The 25,608-nt window shown below is 42.6% G+C and overlaps 1 protein-coding gene across 1 annotated transcript; it reads right to left on the bottom strand.

Moving 5' to 3' along the window:
* Nucleotides 1-8,185: 8,185 nt before the first annotated feature.
* LOC311142702 (four and a half LIM domains protein 1-like) lies at nucleotides 8,186-25,383 on the bottom strand. The gene is made up of 6 exons (XM_084178359.1): nucleotides 25,299-25,383; nucleotides 18,446-18,630; nucleotides 11,710-11,884; nucleotides 9,431-9,600; nucleotides 9,073-9,259; nucleotides 8,186-8,913 (listed from the first exon to the last, which is right to left on the bottom strand). The coding sequence occupies exons 2-6, from the start codon at nucleotides 18,599-18,601 to the stop codon at nucleotides 8,759-8,761; spliced, it is 843 nt and encodes a 280-aa protein (XP_084034485.1). The 5' UTR covers nucleotides 18,602-18,630; nucleotides 25,299-25,383; the 3' UTR covers nucleotides 8,186-8,758.
* Nucleotides 25,384-25,608: the final 225 nt, after the last annotated feature.

Here is a 25,608-nt window from a genome sequence, read left to right on the forward strand (position 1 = left end):
GCTACAGTATATAAAACGACGTTGTTGATGTGTTTGGCTGCATTTCAGATACATTTTAGTTCATTTGAATGTTGCAGAAGTAGGATTTACAGTAGTAGGACATGTATTCTGTCTGATGCTTTAACGTTTGAGCGAGTGAGAGAGACAGAGAACTGGAGGTTTTCATTGAATTTTATTAAATTTAAATTTGAGTTTCCTGTAGTGCAGGAAAATTCTCAGTGACAACAAAGTGATCAAATTAGGATACCACATATGTAGGTTTACAATTTGCAGTGTTGCTTCCCTACACATAATTATTGTTATGGAGGCGAACAGAGACAAACAATATCACATCCCTCGCAAACAGTATTTAACACCCATAATAAAATTGATCATGGTTATAATTTAAATATTAACTCTGCTTATTATCTCTAACTGATACATGTTTTTATTGCAGGACATATTCCAGATGTACAGTCATCGATTGATTTAGTCATAATTGTTCAACGCAAATAGCCCTATTCTAGTGTTAATGAGAGACAGCTAGGTCATTATGTTGCAGACAGCACATAGTCTCTGACAACAAGATGAAATTGGCTATAAAATCAATGAGCCAGAAAAGATAAACCTCTACAACTCAGCTGTTCAATGAGAGACACCATTTTTGAGACCACAAGAGCCCTTTATCATTGATAATTAGTCATCACCTTCCATAATGTACCAACTACATCATGTACTACAGTATTTTAGCTTGACAGCTTGTCTCACCAGAGCCTGCTAGCTGTCTTGCTGGGGTCTCCCTGACATGGCAGCGTGGCAGTCAGGGGGGCCCAGGTGAGCGGCCACACAAACAGGCCCTGTCTGGTCTGGTGTCGGTGCTCAAGACAACTCCCTGGCACTTGGGGGAACAAGGAAGACAAGGCATCTACTCACAGGGACAAAGGGTCTATTTTCAAATCATTCACATCAAAGGGAACACCATTTTTGTACTGGTTCTTCAAACCTCTTTTGCTCTAGACAGTACCAGAGTCCATTCAATTTTAGTTTTATGGGTCTTGTTTCATATCAACAAAGTGAAGCTTACGTATATGACGGATATTGATGTCCTTGGACTTGTTTTCCATGGTTATCTTGCCATTGGTGTACGTCTTCTCCAGGATTGTACGGATCCTTGTCCTTGTCTCCTCTTGACTTGATGACGTTGTCACCTGCATCTGGAATAGGCAGCCGTGTCTGTGGATGGATGGGGAAACATTACATACATCTGTGCGCCAAACTACTTCATCCTTACTTCTTAAATTAAATAATCCGGTGAAATAGTTAGTATGGTTCACTCCATTTTATTATAAATTACATGCAGTGTCTGGTTGTCCTCAGTGTATGTCTGACTTTTGTGGTATTCTTTTGTATGATCATACCTTGACGTTTTGAGCAAGGAAGGCTGTAAGAAAGAATTACACTGTTTAGTGCTTACAGACCTTGAATATTTGAGCAGAAAAAGTACCAGTAGGTCAAAGTAGTTTTCATTTTCAATGGGAATATGTTAATCTATCACAATTCAATTTCTTGCTGCCTCAACTACCTGGAGAATAATTTGTATGTCCTGCCGATACATACCCCATCAGAATCAATCGTGTTTGATCGTGGAGATGGATGCTGCACACTGAAAGATAGAACACCTACTGATTGAACTGATACTCTCTGCTTACCAATGTTTTCTTTAAAGGCCCAATTCAGCCGTTTGAATCTAAATATCAAATCATTTCTGAGTAACAATTTCCTACCGTACTGTAATAGGTTCCCATTAAAATTGTCAAAAATAAACAAACTTTTACAGCGTTAGTTTCATCAGCTGTTTTACAATATGATACAAAACACAGGAAAAACATACTTTTTACTGCACTGGGCCTTTAAGAGGTTCAAATTAAGGGCTCACTATATCCCACAAATGGAATTATGGGAGATTTTCTCTTGCTCTTAATTTGAACCTCTTAATGGCCCAGTGCAGTCAAAATTGAGTTTTTCCTGTATTAGTGAGTGTTTTACTGATACATACCTGTTTGCCTTTCCCAAAAGCTGGAAGGTCAGAACAGACATCTCATCAGGTAGAGTGACATTCAGCTGAAATTGTCAGAGAACAGCAGTGTGATGAGTAACCTGGGTTCATCAGGAAATCAAGCATTTGAATGAAGAAAAGCTGTGCTTTCAGCTCACGTACCCAGGTAATCATAGTAAGTTCCGGATCGACACAGAACCCAGTAATGGTCACGTTCACATCAACCTCAAAATATATGTCTGTGATGAAAGACAACATTAAGACGTTTAACACTGAGAGTGTGAGATATTTGAAACCAATATATTTCAGGCCAACAATTATCACATGCTGTAATTAGTTTGATTGTGGTTGGAAGAAGGGGTGGACTGGATCATTTCCTGAAACAGATGAGGAAGACACTAACCTGAGAGTTTGCCACCAGTCGTGACACTAAGGTCTGTGGTTGTGTCAGAAGAGGTTCCAGTGACCATGACAATGGGAGGAATGATTGTGGCAGGGGGGAAGTCCTCTGGGGAAAGAAACAATCACTCTCATCATCACAGTGGAACCATAGACCTGCATTGGCATCACTCTTCTATATCATATATAGGGCCAGGAATCTATCCTACTGACCATGTGATCTGACCAGGAAAAACAATGGGCCTAATCATTCAGTAACCTTTCCTCCCAAGTTAGCTACTCTTTAGTTATTACTTTATCTCCAGAGGTGGGATTCCTTTTGGAATGTTTTGTGTCTTACCTACAGCGTTCACTTGGATGCTGTGGGGGTTAGCCGTTAGTGTGAGATGTCCAGAGTTGTGAGGTGTGTTCAGCAATTGAGAGACCTGTATCTGCACTGTACTGACATCAGAGCTGGGGATCACGTTGAGGTGGACCAGGCAGTCAAAGCTGTGTGGTGATTACAGCAATTATTAAACAACAACAAGTCCTTTTAGTCCCAAACCTATAACTTCAATCAGCTCCTGGACATGTTAGGCAGTGAGTATATTTTTGTGTTCATTTGCGCCAATTGTAGTGTCAAAGAGACCATTTAAAAAAAGGGAAACTTCAAACTTATGAATAACACCAGAGTAATGTTTTTCTTACCGGTTTGCATAAAATTCAGCCCGCAATATTGGTTTGTCCTGGGGAATTGAAATTGTAATACATGCTATCATCTGTGCTTAAAAAAGGTGCACAGATCATCATCAGAATAAATGTATAACTATGTCACTGTCACGTTATTGTTGTTACTGTGTAGTATCATCATTCCGTCGAGTTCAACACTTACCTCGACCTCTTCCTCATATGTCTCACCAACACTGTCAAAGTGTGAAATGGCTTGTATTGGGTGATTGCAACTGAGATGAAAAGATTATTGACTAGAATATTGCATAAATAAATCCCCAATATACCTGTACTAAATGTGTATTTGGGACTTTTCTTACCTGGCTGACACAGACACGGAGACTCTGTACAAATGATATTTGTTGGATGGCAGTATCTGTGTGAGCTGCAAGGATATAAAGGTAACATAGCCATTCAAATGGAGAACATTACATATGCTGAGTAATCTGAGAACCAATTAAAACACTGTGCAACAAACAGTAAGTGAAATGTGACCCAGTAGCTTACCCATTGATGTGCAAGGTCTCTGGCTATGTATATATCTGTACTGTTTCCATCGTAGCGGATGATGGCGATCTTGACTTTAACTTCATATAAAGACCAGGCTGACACAAATGATGGCATTGATCAGTAGCAATGTATAACAGACAAAGTATTGCATTGGTGTTTAGCCCATTTACCTTCTGATTTGTAGCTACTTTTCTTACCTACATATCTACACTGAACAAAAATATAAACGCGACATGCAACAATTTCTAAGATTTTACTGAGCTACAGTTCATATAAGGAAATCAGTCAATTGAAAATGAAATTCGTTAGGTCCTAATTTATGGATTTCACATGACTGAGAATACAGATATGCATCTGTTGGTCACAGATACCTTTAAAAAAGGTTGGGGCGTGGATCAGAAAACCAGTCAGTATCTGGTGTTACCACCATTTGCCTCATGCAGCGCAACACACCTCCTTCGCACAGAGTTGATCAGTCTGTTGATTGTGGCCTGTGGAATGTTGTCCCACTCCTGTTCGTACACGTCAATCCAGAGCATCCAAAACATGCTCAGTGGGTGACATGTCTGGGACATTTTCAGCTTCCAGGAATTGTGTACAGATCCTTTCGACATGGGGCCGTGCATTATCATGCTGAAACATGACGGCGGTAATGGCGGTGGATGAATGGCACGACAATGGGCCTCTCGATCTCATCAGGGTATCTCTGTGCATTCAAATTGCCATAGATAAAATGGAATTGTTTTCATTGTCCATAGCTTATGCCTGCCAATACCATAACCCCACGCCACCAAGAGGCACTCTGTTCACAACGTTGATATCAGCAAACTGCTCGCCCACACGACGCCATACACGCTGTCGGCCATCTGCCCGGTACAGTTGAAACCAGGATTCATCCGTGAAGAGCACACTTCTCCAGTGTGCCAGTGGCCATCGAAGGTGAGCATTTGCCCACTGAACTCGGTTACGACGCCGAACTGCAGTCAGGTCAAGACCCTAGTGAGGACGACGAGCATGCAGATGAGCTTCCCTGAGACGGTTTCTGACAGTTTTGTGCCGCAATTCTTCGGTTGTGCAAAACCACAATTTCATCAGCTGTCCGGGTGGCTTGTCTCAGACGATCCTGCAGGTGAAGAAGCTGGATGTGGAGGTCCTGGGCTGGCGTGGTTACACGTGGTCTGTGGTTGTGAGGCTGGTTGGACATACTGCCAAATTCTCTAAAACAACGTTGGAGGCGTCTTACGGTGGAGAAATGAACTTTAATTCTCTGGCAACAACTCTGGTGGGCATTCCTGCAGTCAACATGCCAATTGCACGCTCCCTCAAAATTTGAGTCATCTATGGCATTGTGTGGTGTTACAAAATTGCACATTTTAGAGTGGCTTTCTATTGTCCCGAGCACAACCTGCACCTGTGTAATGATCATGCTATTTAATCAGCTTCTTGATATGCCACACTTGTCAGGTGGATGGATTATCTTGGCAAAAGATAAATGCTCACTAACAGTGATGTAAACAAATTTGTACACAACATTTGAGAGAAATAAGCTTTTTGTGCGTATGGAAAATTGATGGGATCTTCTATTTCTGCACATGAAACATGGGACCAACACTTTACATGTTGCGTTTATATTTTTGTCCAGTGTACTTAATACAAAGTAAAAGGACCATCTCTATTGACATGAAAACATCTGCCATGAGCTTTGATGTTTAACACGTTTAATTATGCACCCTGTGTATGCACCATTGAAATGAGTACACAAGATCAATATTTGAACTTGGGTCCGGTCACATAACAGGAACAGCAGAGGAGGCCACCAGAGACATGGAAACATGACAAAAAGGCTGCTCATAAAATGGGACACCAATCAGTTTTTCCATAGAGAATGACATTCATCATACATTTATAGACGATCAAAATATATATAAAATGTTAATGCCTCACCACACTGTAGATGGGAGTCTGGGACTGGAGGGCAGCTCAGGGTAAGCCAGTCAACAGCATCCCAGCGCACCTCATCCCCCTCTGTGCAGCTCAGGTCCGATACCTGTTCAGGGGTGCGTGCCTGCCCCCACATGCGGAACAGAGAAACTCTCCCATTGAGGTTGGTACCGTTTTTCACACGCATCTCCCCTTGGATGAAGTAGTGGGAGACGCCCAGGGTGAGCGTGCCGTGGGGGGCCAGCCTGCAGCAGGAGGGGGACAGGGGGGATTCCTTAGCATGGGCTGTGACATCCACAATGCTCCCATTGACATAGAGGGCTGGCTGGTGAGATGCCCCAGACCAGGTTATACAGATGTAGTGCCAGTGGCCCAGGGGGAGGTGGAGGGGGGCTGACCACCTCACCCCAAACAGCCAGGTGTGGACCAGGCCCTCCTGACCAGCCAGGCCCAGCTCAGCCTGCAGCCCGTTAGGGTGTCGATACATGAAGGCTGTCCAGTCCGGTGTGCTGATGTGCTGCTGAAGGTGGACACACACGCTGAGCTCCTCCAGGGCAGGGATGGAGAGGTCTGGACTCAGCTGCCAGTAGCTGCACTCCGCTGTGAAGTCGGCCATCTTTCCCCACAAGCTCACACTGGAACATTCTGGTATACACAGGGTATATGGACCACTGTCAACAGGCACTTTTGATTTTGTTAGTCGAACTTATCTTCTACACTGTGTGTACAAAACATTAGGAACACCTTCCTAATATTGAGTTGCACCCCTTTTTTGCCCTCAGAACAGCCTCAATTCGTCGGGGCATGGAATCTACAAGGTGTCAAAGGCGTTCCACAGGGATGCTGGCCCATGTTGACTCCAATGCTTCCCACAGTTGTGTCAAGTTGGCTGGATGTCCTTTGGGTGGTGGACCTTTCTTGATACACACAGGAAAAACCCAGCAGCGTTGCATTTCTTGACACACTCAAACCGGTGCGCCTGGCACCTACTACCATACCCTGTTTAAAGGCACTTAAATCTTTTGTCTTTCCCATTCACCCTCTGAATGGCACAGATACACAATCCATTTCTCAATTGTCTCAAGGCTTAAAAATCCTTCTTTATCCTGTCTTCTCCCCTTCATCTACACTGATTGAAGTGAATTTTATAAGTGACATCAATAAGGGATTATACTGTAGCGTTCACCTGGATTCACCTGGTCAGTTTATGTCATGGAAAGAGCAGGTGTTCCTAATATTTTGTCTACCCAGTGTATATCTCCATTATTAACTTACACATCTTACAGATACAGTGTTTCTCAGAGAATTGCCTACGTATGCCGTGTTATTGATCAGTTGCGTGTGTTATTGAGTGCTGAGTGCTGAGTGCTGAGTGCTGAGTGCTGAGTGCTGAGTGCTGAGTGCTGAGTGCTGAGTGCTGAGTGCTGTGCAGTGTTGTGGCCAGCTGCTAACCTGGATCCTGGGGAGAGCCACAGCTTAGTAGAGACAGGCTGAGAAGGAGGAGTTTCTTACTAAACTTCATCACAGCTCTGAAATAAACATAAAAAAGAATAAGACCTGTTCTCAAGCTTTTACTCTGGTGTTTTATATATCTTTAAAATGTCATCTTTGAAGATAGTATTTTGTAGAACAAAATGTCATTTTGTGTAATATTCTATCAATCATTGTACAAGCTTTACATTTGGGCAAACACTTTACAAAGGGCAGTTGTCTAAGCTACTATTATCCAACACAGTACAATATCTAAGCAAATGTAGCTACCCAATTGCACTGTGTTCATGTGTTTGCATATTTTCTTTCTATTATATTGCTTTCACAGCAAAAGCCTTTATAGTCCTTTGAGGGACGGTTTAATTTAACTCAACATGAGACTGACAATATTTACAGTAATGAACATCTATAATAATCATAACAGAATTATGGACGATCATAAAAGATGACATTAAGATGAAAATGAAATTGATATTCTAAACGGAGAATAGAGTTCAAAACATATTTTACATCATACTGTATGAAGCATCCACTAAATAAAAGAAGAATAGATAATAGATTTGTCACTTTACACATTAACGCTGTGTAAACCATTGTCTTGAATTCGACAAAAATGTATGTTTAATCACAAATAATTGTGCAAATACTGAGAGATTTGGTCAATATCATTAAAGTACATTTGAAAAGGTCAATAATATAAATGGTAAATTGACTTACCAAATAAACAGGCAGCTATCTGACTGCAGAGGGTACTGGTATATAGTAGCTATTGTATGCCGTTATTAACCATCGTATCTATCCCTGAATGGATGGATGAGACCAGTGGTGTTTTCTAGTGTCAGTGAAACCTGTAGGCGTACACACACTGAAAACCCCTACCTGACTGTCGCTCCACCCACCCTCGCCTAGTCCCTCTTTTTTTTATATGCTGTGACGGTGAATCGGCCTTTAGGGTATGAGATCTTCTCTTTCCTAGATTACTGCTCTTCCAAGCTTAAAATTAATGGATGTTTGTTACATTTTCAATCTCTTGGTGTTGATCTCATACAAACTGTACAGTGAAATGTCTGTGTTACTGGATAAATGAGGCAGGTGTCCATTGGTCTGAGATTTTGCAATTTTATTTGAATAAGGATGTTATACCCAGTTATACTGAACCCAATATATGACAATTCAATGTAATTACAACCATCATGACAAAAGAAACCAGAGTCCTTCCCAATGCTTGGGAACACAGAAAAAGAAAATTACACAACTTTGTGGAAATATATTGGTTTATTCCTGATTACAGACCCACAAATGCAACACACCAAACATGCAGTTCATTATATTGGATATCCATATATTTCCATTGCCTTTGTGCACAGTAAGTGCTTATAATTACCCATCACAATAGCTATTAGCTAAGCAATCACTATGGGACACTGTTTTTCCCTTTAAAACCTTTGAATAATCAGTTACAGTTATGATGTTCCCCAGGGTTGAAATGTCTCCTATAGAATATGACCCCAATCTTTAGGAAGATACTTGATTACCCCAATGAATCCACAGATTTTCATCAAAATATTTGTATCCCTCGCTATCGCTGTAAAATGTAAAGTAAAACAATTGCTTTCAGCTTCACAACCTGAAAAGCTGGCATGGCAGACCCACTGTTTCTGTTTCAAGTTCAGCTCAGACCTTCTTGGCACAGTCAGAGCAGAAGATGTCCCCTCCGTTGGCCACAAATCGCTTGTTAGCCAGGCTCAGGGAACACTTCTTGCAGTTGAAGCAGTACTCATGCCAGGAGTTGCCGTCATAGTTCACCACATTGGTGGCTTTGCCGAAACCTGGAGGGGACAGAGAACAAACAACAAACAATGACAAATGTGTACAATCCTTCAATAGGTGCATTAGAGTGTGTGTGTGTGCATGTGTGTGTGTATGTGTGTGTTTGCGTGCGCAGCATACGTGCACTTTTGTGTGTGTGTGTGTGTGCATGTATTGACCTGTAATGGGGTTCTGGCAGCCGCTGCATTTCTTGGCTACAGTAGTCTTGTAGCAGTCCACACAGAAAGCCTTCTCCTCATGGGAGGTGAAGCGGGTCCCAGCCAGAGGCTTCCGGCAGGAGTTGCAGACAAAACATTCTGAGTGCATTGGCTGCTCCTGGTAGTTCACTCCCCCGGAGGTGATGGCCTAGACAGGGGTCAGCAGAGAGTCAAGTCAGTTTAGAGGGGAATCCTCATGTCATTTACACAATTTATTTCAAATCAACCACTTTGGTCCAATTGGCTTATTGAAAATGGACATCCATCAATGATATCCAAGAATTTTGAGCTCATTGAAAAAAGTTAATATTTATGTTACCTGCTTACAGCTGACACAGGTCTTTGCAAACTTCTTCTCATGGCAAGGGCCACAGTAGATGTCAGTGCCTTTGGTCAGGAAGCTTTGGGAGCGGATGGGTTTTTTACACTGGTAACAGGTGAAGCAGTCCTCATGCCACACATTGCCTTTATACTCCACATTCTCAGAGCCTTTAGGAAATAAATAAACTCACATCAGTCTCTATGATAGTTTAAAGGGGCAATCTGCAATTGGTACATACATTTTTTTATTTTATTAATGATATAGAGTACCAGTCAAATGTTTGGACACACCTACTCATTCAAGTTTTTATTTTATTTTTAATTTGTACTATTTTCTACATTGTAGAATAATAGTGAAGACATCAAAACTATGAAATAACACATATGGAATCATGTAGTAACAAAAAAACATATTTTATATTTGAGATTCTAGCCACCCTTTGCCTTGATGACAGCTTTGCAAACTCTTGGCATTCTCTCAACCAGCTTCACCTGGAATGCTTTTCCAACAGTCTTGAAGGAGTTCCCACATATGCTGAGCACTTGTTGGCTGCTTTTCCTTCACTCTGCCGTCCGACTCATCCCTTACCATCTCAATTGGGTTGAGGTTGGGGATTGTGGAGGCCAGGTCATCTGATGCAGCACTCCATCACTCTCCTTCTTGGTAAAATAGCCCTTACACAACCTGGAGGTGTGTTGGATCATTGTCCTGTTGAAAAACAAATGATTGTCCCACTAAGCCCAAACCAGATGGGATTGCGTAGCACTGCAGAATGCTGTGGTGGCCATGCTGGTTAAGTGTGCCTTGAATTCTAAATAATTCACAGACAGTGTCACCAGCAAGGCACCCCCACACCATAACACCTCCTCCTCCATGCTTTACGGTGGGAACTACACATGCAGAGATCATCTGTTCACCCACACCGCGTCTCACAAAGACACGGCTGTTTGAACCAAAAATCTCAAATTTAGACTCCAGACTAAGGACAGATTTCCACCGGTCTAATGTCCATTGCTTGTGTTTCTTGGCCCAAGCAGGTCTCTTCTTCTTATTGGTATCCTTTAGTAGTGGTTTCTTTGCAGCAATTCGACCACGAAGGCCTGATTCACACAGTCCCCTCTGAACAGTTGATGTTGAGATGTGTCTTTGACTTGAACTCTGTGAAGCATTTATTTGGGCTGCAATTTCTGAGGCTGGTAACTCTAATTAACTTATCCTCTGCAGCAGAGGTAACTCTGGGTCTTAAATTCCTGTAGTGGTCCTCATGAAAGCCAGTTTCATCATAGCGCTTGATGGTTTTTGCGACTGCACTTGAAGAAACATAAAAAATTCTTGAATTTTCCGTATTGACTGACCTTCATGTCTTAAAGTAATGATGGAATGTTTCTCTTTGCTTATTTGAGCTTTTCTTGCCATAATATGGACTTGGTCTTTTACCAAATAGGGCTATCTTCTTTATACCCCCCTACCTTGTCCCAACACAACTGATTGGCTCAAACGCATTAAGAAGGAAATAAATTCTACAAATTAACTTTTAAGAACGCCCACCTGTTAATTGAAATGCAATCCAGGTGATTACCTCATGAAGCTGATTGAGAGAATGGCAAGAGTGTGCAAAGCTGTCATTAAGGCAAAGGGTGGCTAGAATCTCAAATACAAAATATATTTTGATTTGTTTAACACTTTTGTGGTTACTACATGAGTCCATATGTGTTATTTCATAGTTTTGAAGTCTTCACTATTATTCTACAATGTAAAAAATAGTAAAAAATAAAGAAAAACCCTTGAATGAGTAAGTGTGTCCAAACTTTTGACTTGTAGTGTATATACCCATTGATTCTTGAAAAATATAACTTGTAAATGCCTTATGAGCTTAGTTCAACTGTGGTACCCTATCAGAACCCAAAATACAAGCTTGTTTTACTCCATTGGTTGTAAATAATGTAATTGTAAACAAATACTGAATAGCCTCAAAACATCAATTTTATGGATGGTCAGTCATTCCATCTATAGCTCTGTCTATGCATTTGAAAGTGGTTAGATTTCTCCAGCCCCAACCCTCAGCTATTTATCAAAACAGTGGTGGGGTGTCCACTTTGTTATTGTTTGAACTGCAGATTGCCACTTAACTGAAATTTAGGAAAGTGTTTACTAATTACATCTAAGTTCACACATGGAGAGCATCTCAGAAATTAATCATACAGAGGGTATAAATATCCCTAGCTTAATTTCATGTCAACACAAATCAGTGAGTCTTGGCACATAGTGTCCCTTACCGGCTAGAATGGCTTTGTAGCAGGCGTGACAACGAGGGGCATCCTCTCGGGAGCTGCACTTCCCACACATTATGCGGTCATCCTTAGCACTGAAGGACTCCTTGGCTAATGGCTTGTAGCACTTGTAGCAGCGAAAGCAGTCTGCGTGCCAATAACGGCCTTTATGTTGCAACTCCTGAAGGAAGGAAGGGAGGAAGGAAGGAAGGGAGGACGGAAGGGAGGAAGGAAGGGAGGACGGAGGGCAGATAGAAGAAGGGAAAGGAGGAGGGAAAGAAAGTCAATGTTTTCAAATCAAATCAAATGTTATTGGTTGTGTACACATATTTTGCAGATGTTATCACGGGTGTAGTGAAATGCTTATGTTCCTAGCTCCAACAGTGCAGTAATATCTAACAATACAAAACGTTCCCACTGGGGGCCAGTATGAAAAAATAAAAAAAATAATGTATGCACTCACTAACTGTAAGTCGCTCTGGATAAGAGTGTCTGCTAAATGACTAAAATGTAAATGTAAAACAATAAACACAAATCCCCAAAATAAAAATAAATGAATTAAGAAATAAAAATATATTACAACGAGCAATGTCAGAGTCCAGAATATAAATATATATGTAAAGTAACAGTCAAAAGTTTGGACACACCTACTCATTCAAGGGTTTTTCTTTATTTTTACTATTTTCTACATTGTAGAATAACATTGAAGACATCAAAACTATGAAATAACACATATGGAATCATGTAGTAACCAAAAAAGTGTTAAACAAATTATATTTTAGATTCTTTAAATAGCCAACTTATGCCTTGATGACAGCTTCGCACACTCTTGGCGTTCTCTCAACCAGCTTCACCTGGAATGCTTTTCCAACAGTCTTGAAGGAGTTCCCACATATGCTGAGCACTTGTTGGCTGCTTTCCCTTCAATCTGCGGTCTGACTCATCCCAAACCATCTCAATTGGGTTGAGGTCGGGGATTGTGGAGGCCAGGTCATCTGATGCAGCACTCCATCACTCTCCTTCCTGGTAAAATAGCCCTTACAATGCCTGGAGGTGTGTTAGGTCATTGTCCTGTTGAAAAACAAATGATTGTCCCACTAAGCCCAAACCAGATGGGATGGCGAATCGCTGCAGAATGCTGTGGTAGCCATGCTGGTTAAGTGTGCCTTGAATTCTAAATAAATCACAGACAGTGTCACCAGCAAAGCACTGCCACACCATAACACCTCCTCCTCCATGCTTTACGGTGTGAACTACACATACAGAGATCATCCGTTCACCCACACCGCGTCTCACAAAGACACGGCTGTTTGAACCAAAAATCTCCAATTTGGACTCCAGACCAAAGGACACATTTCCACCGGTCCAATGTCCATTGCTCGTGTTTCTTGGCCCAAGCAAGTCTCTTCTGCTTATTGGTGTCCTTTAGTAGTGGTTTCTTTGCAGCAATTCGAACATGAAGGCCTGATTCACACAGTCTCCTCTGAACAGTTGATGTTGAGATGTGTCTGTTACTTCAACTCTGTGAAGCATTTATTTGGGCTGCAATTTCTGAGGCTGGTAACTCTAATGAACTTATCCTCTGCAGCAGAGGAAACTCTGGGTCTTCCATTCCTGTGGCAGTCCTCATGAAAGCCAGTTTCATCATAGCGCTTGATGGTTTTTGTGACTGCTCTTGAAGAAACTTTAAAAGTTCTTGAAATGTTCCGTATTGACTGACCTTCATGTCTTGAAGTAATGATGGACTGTCGTTTCTCTTTGCTTATTTGAGCTCTTCTTGCCATAATATGGACTTGGTCTTTTACCAAGTAGGGCTATCTTCTGTATACCCCACTACCTTGTCCCAACACAACTGATTGGCTCAAACGCATTAAGAAGGAAAGAAATTCCACAAATTAACTTTTAAGAACGCACACCTGTTAATTGAAATGCATTCCAAGTGACTACTTCATGAAGCTGGTTGAGAGAATGCCAATATTGTGCAAATCTGTCATCAAGGCAAAGGGTGGCTATTTGTTTTTTGTTTAACATTCCATATATGTTATTTCATAGTCTTCACTATTATTCTACAATGTAAAAATTGTAAAAATAAAGAAAAACCCTTGAATGAGTAGGTGTGTCCAAACTTTTGACTTGTAGTGTATATGATAGTGTGTATAGACATTATGGACAGTATATAAATAGAAAAGGTGTGTACAGCAGTAGTTATATAGGATGAGCCTTGACTAGAATACAGTATATACATATGAAGTGGGTAAAACCGTATGTAAATATTGTTAAAGTGACCAGTGTTCCATGACTATGTACATAGGCAGCGGCCTCTAAGGTGCAGGGTTGAGTACTGGGTGGTAGCCGGCTAGTAACAGTGACTAAAGTTCAGGGTAGGTTACTGGGCGGAGGCCGGCTAGTGGTGACTATTTAACAGTCTGATGGCCTGGAGATACAGGAACTCAAGTCCTTCTCTTCACCCGACCTAGAATACCTCACAATCAAATGCCGACCGTATTATCTCCCATGAGAATTTTCTTCGGTTTTGGTCACGGCCGTGTATATCCCCCCTCAAGCCGATACCACGACGGCCCTCAAAGAACTTCACTGGACTTTATGCAAACTGGAAACCACATATCCTGAGGCTGCATTTATTGTAGCAGGGGATTTTAACAAAGCAAACTTGAGGACTAGGCTGCCGAAGTTCTATCAACATATCGACTGTTGTACTCACACTGCTAAAATCCTCGACCATTGCTATTTGAACTTCCGGGACGGTTATAAGGCCCTCCCCCACCCTCCGTTCGGCAAATCTGACCACGACTCCATTTTACTCCTCCCTTCCTATAGGCAGAAACTCAAACAGGAAGTGCTAAGGACTTTTCAACGCTGGTCTGACCAATCGGAATGCACGCTTCAAGATTGTTTTGATCATGCGGACTGGGATATGTTTCGGGTAGCTTGCGAAAATAATTTAGACGAATACACTGAAATGGTGACTGAGTTTATCAGGAAGTGTGTAGGAGATGATGTGCCCACTGTGACTATTAAAACCTACCCTAACCAGAAACCGTGGATACATTTACATTTTAGTCATTTAGCAGACGCTCTTATCTAGAACGACTTACAGTTAGTGAGTGCATACATTTTTCTTCTTCATACTGGTCCCCCGTGGGAATCGAACCCACAACCCTGGCGTTGCAAGCACCATGCTCTACCAACTGAGCTACATGGGATTATACATGTGAATGTGCATGTCTCTGCACTTATATTGATGGGAAAGTATAATACTAGATTATAGATGGCAGCATTCGCGCAAAACTGAAAGTGCGAACCACCGCATTTAACCATGGCAAGGTGACTGGGAATATGGCAGAATACAAACAGTGTAGCTACTCACTCCGCAAGGCAATTAAACTGGCAAAACATCAGTATAGAGACAAAGTGGAGTCGCAATTCAACGGCTCAGACACGAGACGTATGTGGCAGGGTCTACAGACAACCACGGACTAATAAATAAAAAATAATTGGTCATTTAGCAGACGCTCTTATCCAGAGCGACTTACAGGAGTAAATAGGGTTAAGTGCCTTGCTCAAGGGCACATCGACAGATTTTTCACCTAGTCGGCTCGGGGATTAGAACCAGCGACCTTTCGGTTACTGGCACAATGCTCTTAACCACTAAGCTACCTGCCGACAAAAGGAAAACCAGCCACGTCGCCGACACCGACGTCTCGCTTCCAGACAAGCTAAACACCTTCTTCGCACGCTTTGAGGATAACACAGTGCCACCGACGAGGCCCACTACCAAAGACTGTGGCCTCTCCTTCTCCGTGGCCGACGTGAGTAAGACATTTAAGCATGTTAACCCCCGCAAGGCTGTCGGCCCAGACGGCATGCCTAGCGGTGTCCTCAGAGCATGCGCAGACCAGCTGGCTGGTGTGTTTACGGACATATTCAATCTCTCCCTTTCCCAGTCTGCTGTTCCCACATGCTTCAAGATGGCCACCGTTGTTCCTGTACCCAAGAAAGCAAAGGTAACTGAACTAAATTACTATCTCCCCGTATCATAAAGTGCTTTGAGAGACTAGTCAAGGATCATATCACCTCTGCCTTACCTGTCACCCTAGACCCACTTCAATTTGCTTACCGCCCCAATAGATCCACAGATGATGCAATCGCCATCACACTGCACACTGCCCTATCCCATCTGGACAAGAGGAATACCCATGTAAGAATGCTGTTCATTGACTATAGCTCAGCATTTAACACCATAGTACCCTCCAAGCTCATCATTAAGCTCGAGGCCCCTGGGTCTGAACCCTGCCCTGTGCAACTGGGTCCTGGACTTCCTGACGGGCCGCCCCCCAAGTGGTGAAGGTAGGAAACAACATCTCCACTTTGCTGATCCTCAACACTGGGGCCCCACAAGGGTGCGTGCTCAGCCCCCTCCTGTACTCCCTGTTCACCCATGACTGCATGGCCAAGCACGCCTACAACTCAATGATCAAGTTTGCAGAAGACACAACAGTAGTAGGCTTGATTACCAACAATGACGAGACCTTCTACAGGGAGGAGGTGAGGGCTCTGGGAGTGTGGTGCCAGGAAAATAACCTCTCACTCAACGTCAACAAAACAAAGGAGATGATCGTGGACTTCAGGAAACAGCAGAGGGTGCACCCCCCTATCCACATCGACGGGACCACAGTGGAGAAGGTGGAAAGCTTCAAATTCATTGGTGTACACATCCCTGACAAACTGAAATGGTCCACCCACGCAGACAGTGTGGTGAAGAAGGTGCAACAGAGCCTCTTCAACCTCAGGAGCCTGAAGAAATTTGGCTTGGCGCCTAAAACCCTCACAAACTTTTACAGATGCACAATTGAGAGCATCCTGTCAGGCTGTATCACCACCTGGTACGGCAACTGCACCGTCCACAACCGCAGGGCTCTCCAGAGGGTGGTGCGGTCTGCCGAACGCATTACCGGGGGGCAAACAACCCACCCTCCAAGACACCTACAGCACCCGATGTCACAGGAAGGCCAAAAAGATCATCAAGGACATCAACCACCCGAGCCACTGCCTGTTCACCCCGCTATCATCCAGAAGGCGAGGTCAGTACAGGTGCATCAAAGCTGGGACCGAGAGAATGAAAAACAGCTTCTAATCTCAAGGCCATCAGACTGTTAAATAGCCATCACTAGCACATTAGAGGCTGCTGCTGCCTATTGAAATCACCGGCCACTTTAAGAAATGGAACACTAGTCACTTTAATAATGTTTATATATCTTGCACTACTCATCTCATATGTATATACTGGATTCTATTCTATAATATTCTACTGTATCTTAGTCCATGCTGCTCTGTCATTGCTTGTCCATATATGCATATATTCTTAAATTCCATTCCTTACTAGATTTGTGTGTATTGGGTATATGTTGTGAAATTGTTAGATATTACTTGTTAGATATTACTGCACTGTCGGAGCTAGAAGCACAAGCATTTCACTACACCCGCTATAACATCTGCTAAACACATGTATGTGACAAATACAATTTGATTTGATTTGTTTTGAGATAGAAGCTGTTTATCAGTCTCTCAGTCCCAGCTTTGATGCACCTGTGAACATGCCGTGAACAGGCCATGGCTCGGGTGGCTGAGGTCCTTGATGATTTTCTTGGCCTTCCTGGGACACCGGGTGCTGTAGATGTCCTGGAGGGCAGGCAGTGTGCCCCTGGTGATGTGTTGGGCTGACCGCACCACCCTCTGGAGAGCTCTTCGATTGCGGACGGTGCAGTTGCCGTACCAGGCAGTGACACGGCGCGACAATGGTGCATCTGTAGAAGTTCATGAGGGCCTTAGGGGCCCTTACCTCCTCCCTGTAGGCTGTCTTGTCATTGTTGGTATCAGGCCTAGCACTGTTGTGTCGTCTGCAAACTTTATGATTGAGTGGCCACGCAGTCATGGGTGAACAGGGAGTACAGGAGTGGGCTGAGCACGCACCCTTGTTGGGCGTTTAGCTTGTCCGGGAGAAAGGCGTCGGTGTCCGCGACGTGGCTGGTTTTCCCTTTATAATCCGTGATTGTCTGGAGTCCCTGCCACATACGTCTCGTGTCTGAGCCGTTGAATTGTGACTCCACTTTGTCTCTGTACTGACGCTTTGCCTGTTTGATTTCCTTACGGAGGGCATTGCTGGACTGTTTGTACTCGTCCATGTTCCCAGTCACCTTGCCGCGGTTAAATGCGGTGGTTCGCGCTTTCAGTTTTGCTCAAATGCTGCAATCTATCCATGGTTTTTGGTTTGGATAAGTTCTAACCATCACAGTGGGAACAACATCCTCTATACTCTTCCTGATGAACTCAGTCACAGAGTCAGGTTATACGTCAATGTTATTCTCAGAAGCAACTCGGAACACATCCCAGTCCGTGTGATCAAAACAATCTTGAAGCATAGATTCCATTGGTCAGACCAACGTTGAACAGTGCTTACCACGGGTACTTCCTGTTTAAGTTTCTGTCTATAGGAAGGGAGGAGCAGAATGGATTTCTTCCTCACAGTGTGCACTCATAAACACGTCTAGACAGACAGTCCGCAGTCATGAAAACACATTCCATTTACATTTTACATGCTGACAGTTTGCAGGTATAGACAAACCCATATGGAAACATAAGAAAATCACAACACATGTAATATGTAATATACGTTTCATGCAAGTATATTAATCATGGGAGGTGTCACTGAACACACACACACCTTGGAGTCGATGCCAATAGGACGTCGGCACTCAGTGCAGTTGTTGGCACAGAACTTGTCATGGCATCGGACACAGACAGGCTTCTCCTCCTGTTTCACATACTTCTTCCCACTCAGGTCCTCCCGGCAGTATTTGCAGTTCATACTGTCCGTCATGGCAACATCAGCAGCAGGGTAGCAAACACCTGGAAAACACATGTGTAGAGGACATACTGAGCTATAGCTCTGTTTATCACAAGTGGTATGTTTCAGGAACTATTGTCAGAATAAAATGGTGTAACTTTAAGTCCTGCAGAGTACACAAATACAATTGAAAGCTATCAGATGTGGTAGTGACTGGGTTTACATTACTTGGGCACTTGCATTACTTCTTATTGCCACAGATGGACAGCGTAGTTCTAGTGGTGTAGCTATAACAATATGAAGGAATGAAAATGAACTGAGAGAGACGGAACACTATTCAATCAAAACCTGTGTCTGAATGTAAACAGGTTAACAACAGTTGAGTGTACTCCGTTCCCAGGGAAACCATGATGTAATATTTACTGAGGTGTTGATAAGATTCTATTTGTTCCACATCTTTTAACAAGGAAGAACATTTAACTGTTATGGAGCCCGGTTGCTTTGTTGTGTAATCACAGCAAACAAAAGGTATACAGTGCCTGTTCCTCACATTACGCTTATCTTCAGCTGATATGACAGGCAGTGATGTTGTAAAATTGACAATCAACTGTTGAAAGGACATAAAAAGATCTGGAGCAAATCCCTGCCATAGATCACAAATAGATCCTTGATTGTAGGGTTAGGATGACAGAAAATAAATTAAATCCATATGAAAAATGAGTGGAACCTAAAGAACGGAGACTGATTATAGCCTACACAAACCTTTTTACTATATCAGCATGTCCTTGTGCATGTGCTAGGTGTGAGTGCGTATGTTTGTGTGTGAACATGCGTGCGTTCGTGCGTGCATGTGTGTGAACGGTATGTATGTTTGTGCAGTGAGGTGTACACATGAAGGAATGCCTGGTATGAATGTGGTGAGATCTGGAATGTTGACACAGCTCTTTGACAGACCCGGTGAGCGTTCCCTCCCTTTGGACCCCCTATGTGAAGCAGAAGAGGTACTAAGGACCCGCAGCATACAAAAACTAGACTCTTACGTTAATCTGTTACAATGTGTATGGGTATTCCATTGCTGCTATGACAGAAATATACACGTCTAATACAACAAAATCCATATACTGTATGCAAACACTTACAATAAAGAAACCTTGGTGTCTGAAAAAACAAAAATCATGTTAATGTTGTTGTTGTACGTGCAGTGTGAAGCCATCAGAACCCAGGGAATGTCTGCCACTGCCTCAGACCTGACCACAGACTGAAACAGCCTGGCCCTTTTCACTGCACTAGCATACACACACACATTTCACACAGTGACATTTTACTACAGTCTGAATGCACAAACCAAATTGGAGCTCATTCATGTTACATGTTGTCTCTACCTATCTTTCCTACCATCTCCTCATCTCCCGTAGTAACCTGTAAAAGACTAACACATTACTTATGTACATGAGTAAACCAAACGTTTTCCATATTCTAATTGATCTTCTGTTGAGTTGACAGCCGAGGCCAACCCACACCTTCTCTGTCTTTTCCCTTCATCTGTTGAAATCGTTCTTTTCCCCCTTCTATTCCACCCCCCTCTCTCTTGCTCTCTCTCTCTTTCTTATCCACATTTTCCCCTCCTCTTATGTTGCTTTTATCCCCCCCCAAAGGAGAACTGGCATCTATGCTAAGGTATGACCAAAGAGAACATTGAAATGAAAGAAGTCAATGACTTTTCTTTATCTCTGAGTGAGCCACTCACACCATTATCAGTAGCTGGTGGTTTGGCCCTCAGAGGTAACTTTAGCTACTCTCAGAACAATGACTGCCATTCATAGGCTAGCCTTTCTTCTCTGTGCTCCATGTTATCATCATCAGTTTCTGATCATTACTCTACAAATACAGACATGTATACACAGGAACTTAACAATGACTCTGACGATGACGTCAGAGGTGAGCAAACATTTTTTATCTGAATTTATCTGATCTCCATGGAAACGATAACAGTTATTGGTAAACAGAGAGGTAGAGTCTTGCTTCTCTGACATCTCATGCCAGCAACTGAAGCCCAGTTGGGTGTGTGTGGAGGGCTACAGCCAATTTAAACAGTCCTGGCGCTGTTTCCCCGGAGCAGAGAGGGGACACGGCAGAACCAGAGTATCTGTGGTCAGGGCTCTCTCAGCAGAGGATATGCTGTGGTTGGCTAGCCATATACTTCCTTGTGGCCTCTCTCTCTATAGTAAAGTTGTTTTTATCCCTCTGGCCATAGAAAAGGGCTTGGTGCTTTACCTCACCCTAACCAGTGGCAGAGATCAGGGAGACCTAATTAGAATTGGGACAATGACATCATCTTGTGGTTAAAACAGCTGTTAGACACATGCACACATACACACAAACAAACAAACACACACACACACACACAGACAAGACAATTTAGCAGCTAGGGAAGCATTGTGGGGTTCTAATGCTGGTATATTGGCATGAGCTAATAACTAAAGAATGTGGAGGAAAGCTGAGAAACAGGAAGTCTGGTAGACTGGTGGCACAGTCTGCTTCGAGCTGTCAACAGTCTGCAAAAACTGCTTAACTATTCTCAGAAACTGCCTATAGTCTAGTTCACACACAAATACAGCAATACACTTTTACTAGACATGAGCCAGATGTCTATCAACAGCTCACTGACACCAACCAACATGGGCCTTTTACAACGGGCTCTGTATGGCATCTGTGTGAGTCATACCTTATGATCACTTTCACAGATACTTGTAAAAAGGTTGAAAGTACCAAAGAGGACAAAACAGGCAATGTATGTCCCCCCCCTCCCTCTCTCTCTCTCTCTCTCTCTCTCTCTCTCTCTCTCTCTCTCTCTCTCTCTCTCTCTCTCTCTCTCTCTCTCTCTCTCTCTCTCTCTCTCTCACTCTCACTCTCTTGCTCTCTCTCATTACCTCATTCCCTAAAGAGCTCACCTGAACTCAGTAACTGAGAAGTTAGGTTGAACAGAAAAGAGCAGACACAAAAAAAGCTAACAAAACCTGGGGTTACTTGCATAACCCTGGTTCTATGATAAAATGAGTGAGATGTCTCACAATGGGATTCACTCAGTGGATCACTTACAGCTCGAAGAACGAATCACACAATGTCTGTTGGAGACAGACAGGGTGAGTGCCGAATGAGGTGAGCCCCTCTCCTCCTAATAAGGCGCCACTCGCCCACCCACTGGTCATTCTCAAGCATGCCTCTGTTCCTTGCACACTTTCGAGCATGGAAATGCGGTGAGACATCTACTCATATTATTATAGAACCAGTTCTATTTCAAATACTAGTTTCAATCTCACAATGGGATATGGCTAACTCCCGTATCGCAGACATGCTCTCCGAAGCCAGGGTAGTCCCAACAGCATCACCACTCAGAGGCCCCGACACTGGGGACAGTATGCACCAACAAAGGTGCAGTGACATCCAGTCTGTAAAACCTCCCGAATGTATGAAGGGTGGCACAACATGCCGCCTCGCAAATCTCTTGTGCCCAAGAACCATACCTCTAGGGGGCTGGCCCTCTGGGGGCTGTAAACCCTTATAATAAGCCAATATAATAGCCTCCACTATCCAATGGATAGCCGTTGACGAAAGAGAGGGGCCCACCCTTGCAGGTGGGCGCCGAAGACATGAGGAGTTGGTCACTCTTATGCCATGCTCTCATTATGATGCACAAAGGACGTACTGGACATAAACTTCTTCTTCCGTAGAAGTGAAGGACGGTGGGTGGAAAGGTTACATCCCTTTGTAATATATATACGTGTTTGTTTTGGGCTTCGTCCCCATCGTTTTTTTCATGCGAACCTTGTGTTGGGTGAAGTAAATAAAACCCCTAATACGTATTCCTGCGCATGTCTTCTAATCATTATACAACGTGACACAATACATTATCTACCATTCATTTCTATTGGGCACAAAATAATCTGAAACATTTCAATTTTAGTCATTTAGCAGATGCTCTTATCCAGAGCAATTTACAGTAGTGTGTGAATACATTTTCACACTTTTTCATACAACCAAAACAATGTAGAGTCACAACCTTGATGTAATCATTGTGTGATAGGAATATGGGACCAAATACTACACTTTTGACTACTTTACTACACATACAGTGGCTTGCGAAAGTATTCACCCCCCATGGCATTTTTCCTTACAACCTGGAATTAAAATGGATTATTTGGGGGTTTGTATCATTTGATTTACACAACATGCCTACCAATTGAAGATGCAAAATATTTTTAATTGTGAAACAAACAAGAAATAAGACAAAAAAACAGAAAACTTCAGCGTGCATAACTATTCACCCCGTCTCTATAAGCTTGGCACATCTAGCCACTGGGGGTTTTGCCCATTCTTCAAGGCAAAATTGCTCCATCTCCTTCAAGTTGGATGGGTTCCGCTGGTGTACAGCAATCTTTAAGTCATACCACACATTCTCAATTGGATTGAGGTCTGGGGTTTGACTAGGCCATTCCAATAAATTTAAATGTTTCCCCTTAAACCACTGAAGTGTTGCTTTAGCAGTATGCTTAGGGTCATTATCCTGCTGGAAGGTGAACCTCCGTCCCAGTCTCAAATCTCTGGAAGACTGAAACAGGTTTCCCTCAAGAATTTCACTGTATTTAGCGCCATCTATCATTCCTTCAATTCTGACCAGTTTCCCAGTCCCTGCCGATGAAAAACATCCCCGCAGCATGATGCTGCCACCACCATGCTTCACTGTGGGGATGGTGTTCTCGGGGTGATGAGAGGTGTTGGGTTTGCGCCAGACATAGCGTTTTCCTTGATGGTCAAAAAGCTAAATTTTAGTATCATCTGACCAGAGTACCTTCTTCCATATGTCTGGGGAGTCTCCCACATGCCTTTTGGTGAACACCAAACGTTTTTGCTTATTTTTTTCTTTAAGCAATGGCTTTTTTCTGGCCACTCTTCTGTAAAGCCCAGCTCTGTGGAGTGTATGGCTTAAAGTGGTCCTATGGACAGATACTCCCATCTCCACTGTGGAGCTTTGCAGCTCCTTCAGTGTCATCTTTGGTCTCTTTGTTGCCTCTCTGATTAATGCCCTCCTTGCCTGGTCTGTAAGTTTTGGTGGGCGGCCCTCTCTTGGCAGGTTTGTTGTGGTGCCATATTCTTTCCATTTTTTAATAAGGGATTTAGTGGTGCTCCGTGGGATGTTCAAAGATTCTGATATTTATTTATAACCCAACCCTGATCTGTACTTCTGCACACAGGTGGACTTTATTTAACTAATTATGTGACTTCTGAAGGTAATTGGTTGCACCAGATCTTATTTTGGGGGTGAATACATATGCACGCACCACTTTTCCGTTAATTATTTTTTAGAATTTCTGTAACAAGTTATTTTTTTCATTTCACTTCAACAATTTGGACTATTTTGTGTATGTCCATTACATGAAATCCAAATAAAAATCCATTTCAATTACAGGTTGTAATGCAACAAAATAGGAAAAACGCCAAGGGGGATGAATACTTTTGCAAGGCACTGTAAGTGAATTTGTCCCAATACTTTTGGTCCCCTAAAATGGGGGGAATATGTACAAAAAGTGCTGTAATGTCTGAACGGTTCACCCGATATGGATGAAAATACCCTCAAATTAAAGCTGACAGTCTACACTTTATCATTTCAAATCCAAAGTGCTGGAGTACAGAGCCAAAACAACAAAACATGTGTCACTGTCCCAATACTTTTGGAGCTCATTGTATGTAAAGACATAGGTGTCAAGATCTTTGGGATATACTGCCTAACACTTTACAGGATGGATAATAGACAGCTTTATATTGCAGCCATACAGAAATATGAGCAAATTAAAAGATTTTATGGAGCACTGAGCTCATAGTAATTAATTTTCTGCATGCGACCTCTTTATAGCTCTCAGCGGGAAAGATGCTGAAAGAAGCTCTCTGGGCCAACATCTGTCCAATAGCACAATTGGACTCAACGCACAGGAAAAGGTGAAACCTTGCGCGCAGGGGAAGGGGGTGAGAGAAGGAGTGAGAGAGAGAGAGAGAAATCGAGAGCGCGCGCGCGAGAGAGAGAGAGGGGGGGGTGTAAAATATAACAGGACAGGAATTGTAATTTATCTTGGTGATGCATTTTTCTGCCATCACATGCCTCAGTCCCAGAGGTCCATCCCTACACTGAAAAATCTTAATAAGAAACAGATTTTGGAGGAAGATTTGCAGAAGTCAGCATGTTGCATATTATATTATAGCCAACGCCCCAACCAACTCAAAACATTATTGCAAATAGCCTTACAGTATTTATTTACGTCTCTAATTGTTTCAAAGGAAATATAATTCGGTGTTTAAAGAAAGATGACGATCTATTAAAGCAGGCATATACTTAATATTAACGCTGGTGGTTTAACTGAAGTCTCCAGTTTGCAATGTAATCATCATGGACCCAATTCATGTGCAGAAAACTATTAATAATAGGATGGTTAAAATGGTGTATGTATTGCTGATTCTAGAATAAAAGACAGACATGAAATGCAGAAGTCGAATATGCAAATCAGCAACAATATCAGTCAATATTGCCATATTGTATTATATGGACTGACTAACTGTACATTCGTGTTTACATAGCTTTTACATTCACAATTTACTCGAAAAACATGCATACAAAGAGTTTCTAATGTCCTTCTATTAATCAATAACGTCAAGATTCAGATCTGTCCATGCAACTTACCAAGTTCAAATCAAGTTATGTGGGACGCGCACGAACTCCCTGATCTGCACAAGCGCCAGTTCTTCTGCAGAGGATATAGCCTACTGCTGTATAAGGTACGTACAAAAACGCAAACCACTCCCGAGGCAGGATATCGGGTAATAAATCATGACAGGATATGACTGCCTTCGAATAAACGCAAAAGTACTGTATTTCCATGCAGAACATATTGGCCAAGTCTTCAGGAAATGGTTGAATGAACAATTTGCCTACTTATTGGTCTGAAATTTTGATTGATCTGTCTTTTTAAATGTAGCACTATTCTTTACAC

The sequence above is a fragment of the Coregonus lavaretus genome (assembly GCF_964263955.1).
Source record: "Coregonus lavaretus genome assembly, chromosome: 15".
Classification (NCBI taxonomy): Eukaryota; Metazoa; Chordata; class Actinopteri; order Salmoniformes; family Salmonidae; genus Coregonus; species Coregonus lavaretus.